Raw genomic sequence first — 3,239 nt, 5'->3', positions numbered from 1 at the left:
CTTCCTGGTTTGATATCTCGAGTTCTGAACATGCTGCGGCTATATGATTTTTGATTGGTAGACAGCTCTGAATGCCGAGAGTAAGAGATGTTGGTTTTGGCCACATAGCTGCTTGTTTTGGAACTGCAGGGCAGGTTTAGTGTCAGACTTTGTAAGGAAATAACTCAGGTAGGGGTTGAATGATTATGCAAATGAGGTCCTGATTTGCATAAATTATTAGAAAATGAGATAAAAGCCTTTTTCATAACATAGATTGTGTACGTTTGTTGTTTGTTGGTGAAGATGATCAAGTAATATAATTACGCAAATGACAACATATTTGCATAATTAATGACACAAAATTATAGAGCAGTTGTAAAGGTTAGGATTATTTGGGGAAGTTATGGGGTCGTGGAACTCTAGTTCAACATGTGTATGTTTGTAAAACTTGTCTTAGTTGTAATTTGCACGTGTGCAAAATGTAAAATAAAGGCTTTATCACTTTACTGATTTATTCATATAAAGGTAAATAGTTTAATATTCAGTGGACTTACAGCCAAGAACTCCATCGAAGCTTCCACCGCATCAAAGTCAAAGCCATCTGTCTGATTGTTACTTTCGTCCTCCAAAACGTAACAGTTACCTCCGTAGTAAAGCACAGTCAGTCCCTGTAAAGAATGGATTTTTACAAAGAAACAAGAGTCAGATTAGAATATCCATATTAAAAATCATGGCATACTGGTATTGCATTGCTAAAAAATCGTCGTGTGTTTTAAAACAAGCAGTCAGTAGCTATTTCAAACTTTCCAAAAACAGTTATAAATTTGATCGGTAAAAATTTTTGCACTAACCAGGCGTTTACCACAGAAAGAAAATTAATTAATTCAACTTGAGTCCTTTTTCGCCCTACCTCTTTGGTTTGCACGATCTCCCCGTGTTCATTGCTGACGTCATCACGGTACACCACCATGCCGTTCTCCCGGTCCACTTCTACCTCCTCTGTGAACGTCTGACCATTCACGCAGGCCTTAATGGTGAACTGTGTAACAACAACAACAACAACAACAAAGAAGCAAACTGGATCAACAAATGTGGACTTTTACCGTCCGGACACCTATAGGTGTAATCTCACTGCACTTGTGTCAAGCTTGCGTCACTGCGGGGTTCGAAAGACACTTAACGGATTTCGGAGATAAAGAACGGATTTTCTTCCTTTTGGTGTATTTTGTCGTCCTCTGTGACATACTTTTACGTATAACACAATATCAAATTATACCAAATTGGAGAAAATAACAAAACAGTGACACAAGCTTGACACAAGTGCAGTGAGAGTGCATCTTAACAGAGACATACTTGAAAGCTAATTGTTATCTGTTGCTGTTTTGGCAGTGAGCACCCCCCCCCTTCGCACACACACCGCCCTCCCCACTCCATCCCCCCCCAAAAGAAACAAAAAGCCACACCCGGTTGTTTCCGCATTTTCCCCGGAAGTACGTCATCAGCCCAGCTGCAGCCACTGCGCATGTCACAAGCAGCAATGCCACAGCCAATCCCAGCGCGATCCTGAAACGAGGCTGGAACCGTGTCTTTCCGGTTTTGTTGTCCTCAGGGTCTATCTGTCGACGGCAGTGTAACAATGGCAGTCATTAATGTCTGTAAACCGGGCTCTTTTGTCTATCTTAGTCACAGAGGAAAGAGTTTATTCTCAAATACTAGCTCTGTATATTGTATGCTTCAGGTCAAACTACTTTTTTTTTACTTCTTTCAAGGTCTGGGGTAAATTGCAATCAGACAAACTTCACAGACATAACATTGAAGAAAAACGCTACAATAATTTGAATTTGTAAAATCGAGTCCTAAGAGTCTTTTAAACTTAGATTTAGATTACAGTCAGCGCATAGTCATTCCGATAATCTTATCTACCGTATAATTTATAAAGAAAGACATAATTTGACAAAATGACATGCATATAGTCAAGTCAAAGTTTATTGCACAACATTTGTAGAACGGGTACAATGTAAAGCAAACTTATGATACATTATATTGCAATAACACTAGCAATATACTAGTGGCAGAATTAAGCTAGCAACAGTAGATGATGGATATGCACTATTCGAACAAACACAGTGTACAATGTGAAACAAATCTAGAATGTTGCTACAGACTACTTGCTAATAACATAAATCTTATACATACTACATTCAGGCTCCATTTGAATATATAAACAACATGATTGAGAGGAGACACAGCGATGATCTTATCTTCTAGTATATACATTACTATGACAATGTATACAATATTAAGTTGTTATAATGAGGTTTCTTTTCTGCATAGATGTATATATGTATGAGTATGTCAACTTTTCAACTTTTAACCTTACGTTGGTGGTAATGAATACCTCGTGGCTTTATGATCTTTTAGAATACCTTCCCACTCTACATTTGGTAGGACTAGATTGCTAGATAAAGAATGTGTAATCTTCGACCACCCTCCCACTCAGGGTTGACTATCGCGGCAATGCCCTGACAATTCCTTACTTATGAATATTAATGAGCTTATCTGATTTGTCGCAGGCCAATCAGCGGCCGGATTGCAAGTTTCGAACAAACAGCGTACGACCCGGCGTGCACAAAGATCTGTTTATTTTTTGCGTGATGATAATGTTTATTTCGTATCCCGTGGTTACCCTATACCCACAGAACAGACAAATCTTAAATTTAGTACCTGATAAAGACGTCTGACGCTGAAAGAACTGTGAAACGTTATGCCGGTATTGTCATCTTGCTCTTGAATATATTGCCTTATATGGCGCCTTTGGACAACAAAAAGCCATGTCTCCGATGGGCTGACAGTTGGTTAGAAGCCACGCCCCTAATACCCGTTTTCTGTGACTAAATTGTCAGGGGTGATAGCGATAGTCAACCCTGTGTGGGAGGGTGTCTTCACCGTGATTCTGCTGTCTCTGTTGCCATCCTATTCATTTTACCAGGGCTTACGCCACTATAGTAGGTATGGGTCCGTAGTAAACCGAATACGATGGTACTATCAGGCTATGATTATACACCACCATTGTGAGGACGAAGGTTAACTGTTACACGTGACTCTATCAAAAAATAAAGTACATTACTTACTTTGACTTCAGGTTTCTGGCCCATGGCTTCTTTAAGATCTACTTTACCCGACTCTAACAGTGACCAACGTCAGGTACCGACAACCTACATGATTTCTAGCTGGGGTATACGCAGTTGGAAACAACAACT

General features: G+C 39.6%; 2 protein-coding genes across 3 annotated transcripts in view; both read right to left on the bottom strand.

Moving 5' to 3' along the window:
* LOC118407022 overlaps positions 1 to 3,239 on the bottom strand; it is a 42,015-nt gene that overhangs the window by 11,278 nt on the left and 27,498 nt on the right. The window lies entirely within an intron of this gene.
* Positions 1 to 3,239, bottom strand: part of LOC118407023 — a 5,866-nt gene extending 2,627 nt beyond the window's left edge. For both annotated transcript variants that reach the window (XM_035807438.1, XM_035807439.1), the window contains exons 1-4: positions 3,111 to 3,239; positions 1,443 to 1,595; positions 890 to 1,018; positions 534 to 647 (exon numbers count right to left, since the gene is read on the bottom strand). In XM_035807438.1, coding sequence (XP_035663331.1) covers positions 534 to 647; positions 890 to 1,018; positions 1,443 to 1,595; positions 3,111 to 3,134 — 420 coding nt within the window. In that variant the 5' untranslated portion in view covers positions 3,135 to 3,239. The remainder of the gene's footprint in view (positions 1 to 533; positions 648 to 889; positions 1,019 to 1,442; positions 1,596 to 3,110) is intronic.

Source organism: Branchiostoma floridae, chromosome 19 (assembly GCF_000003815.2).
Source record: "Branchiostoma floridae strain S238N-H82 chromosome 19, Bfl_VNyyK, whole genome shotgun sequence".
NCBI lineage: Eukaryota > Metazoa > Chordata > Leptocardii > Amphioxiformes > Branchiostomatidae > Branchiostoma > Branchiostoma floridae.
The sequence above is the reverse complement of the archived record's forward strand: the minus strand, read 5'-3'. Positions and strand labels throughout refer to the sequence as shown.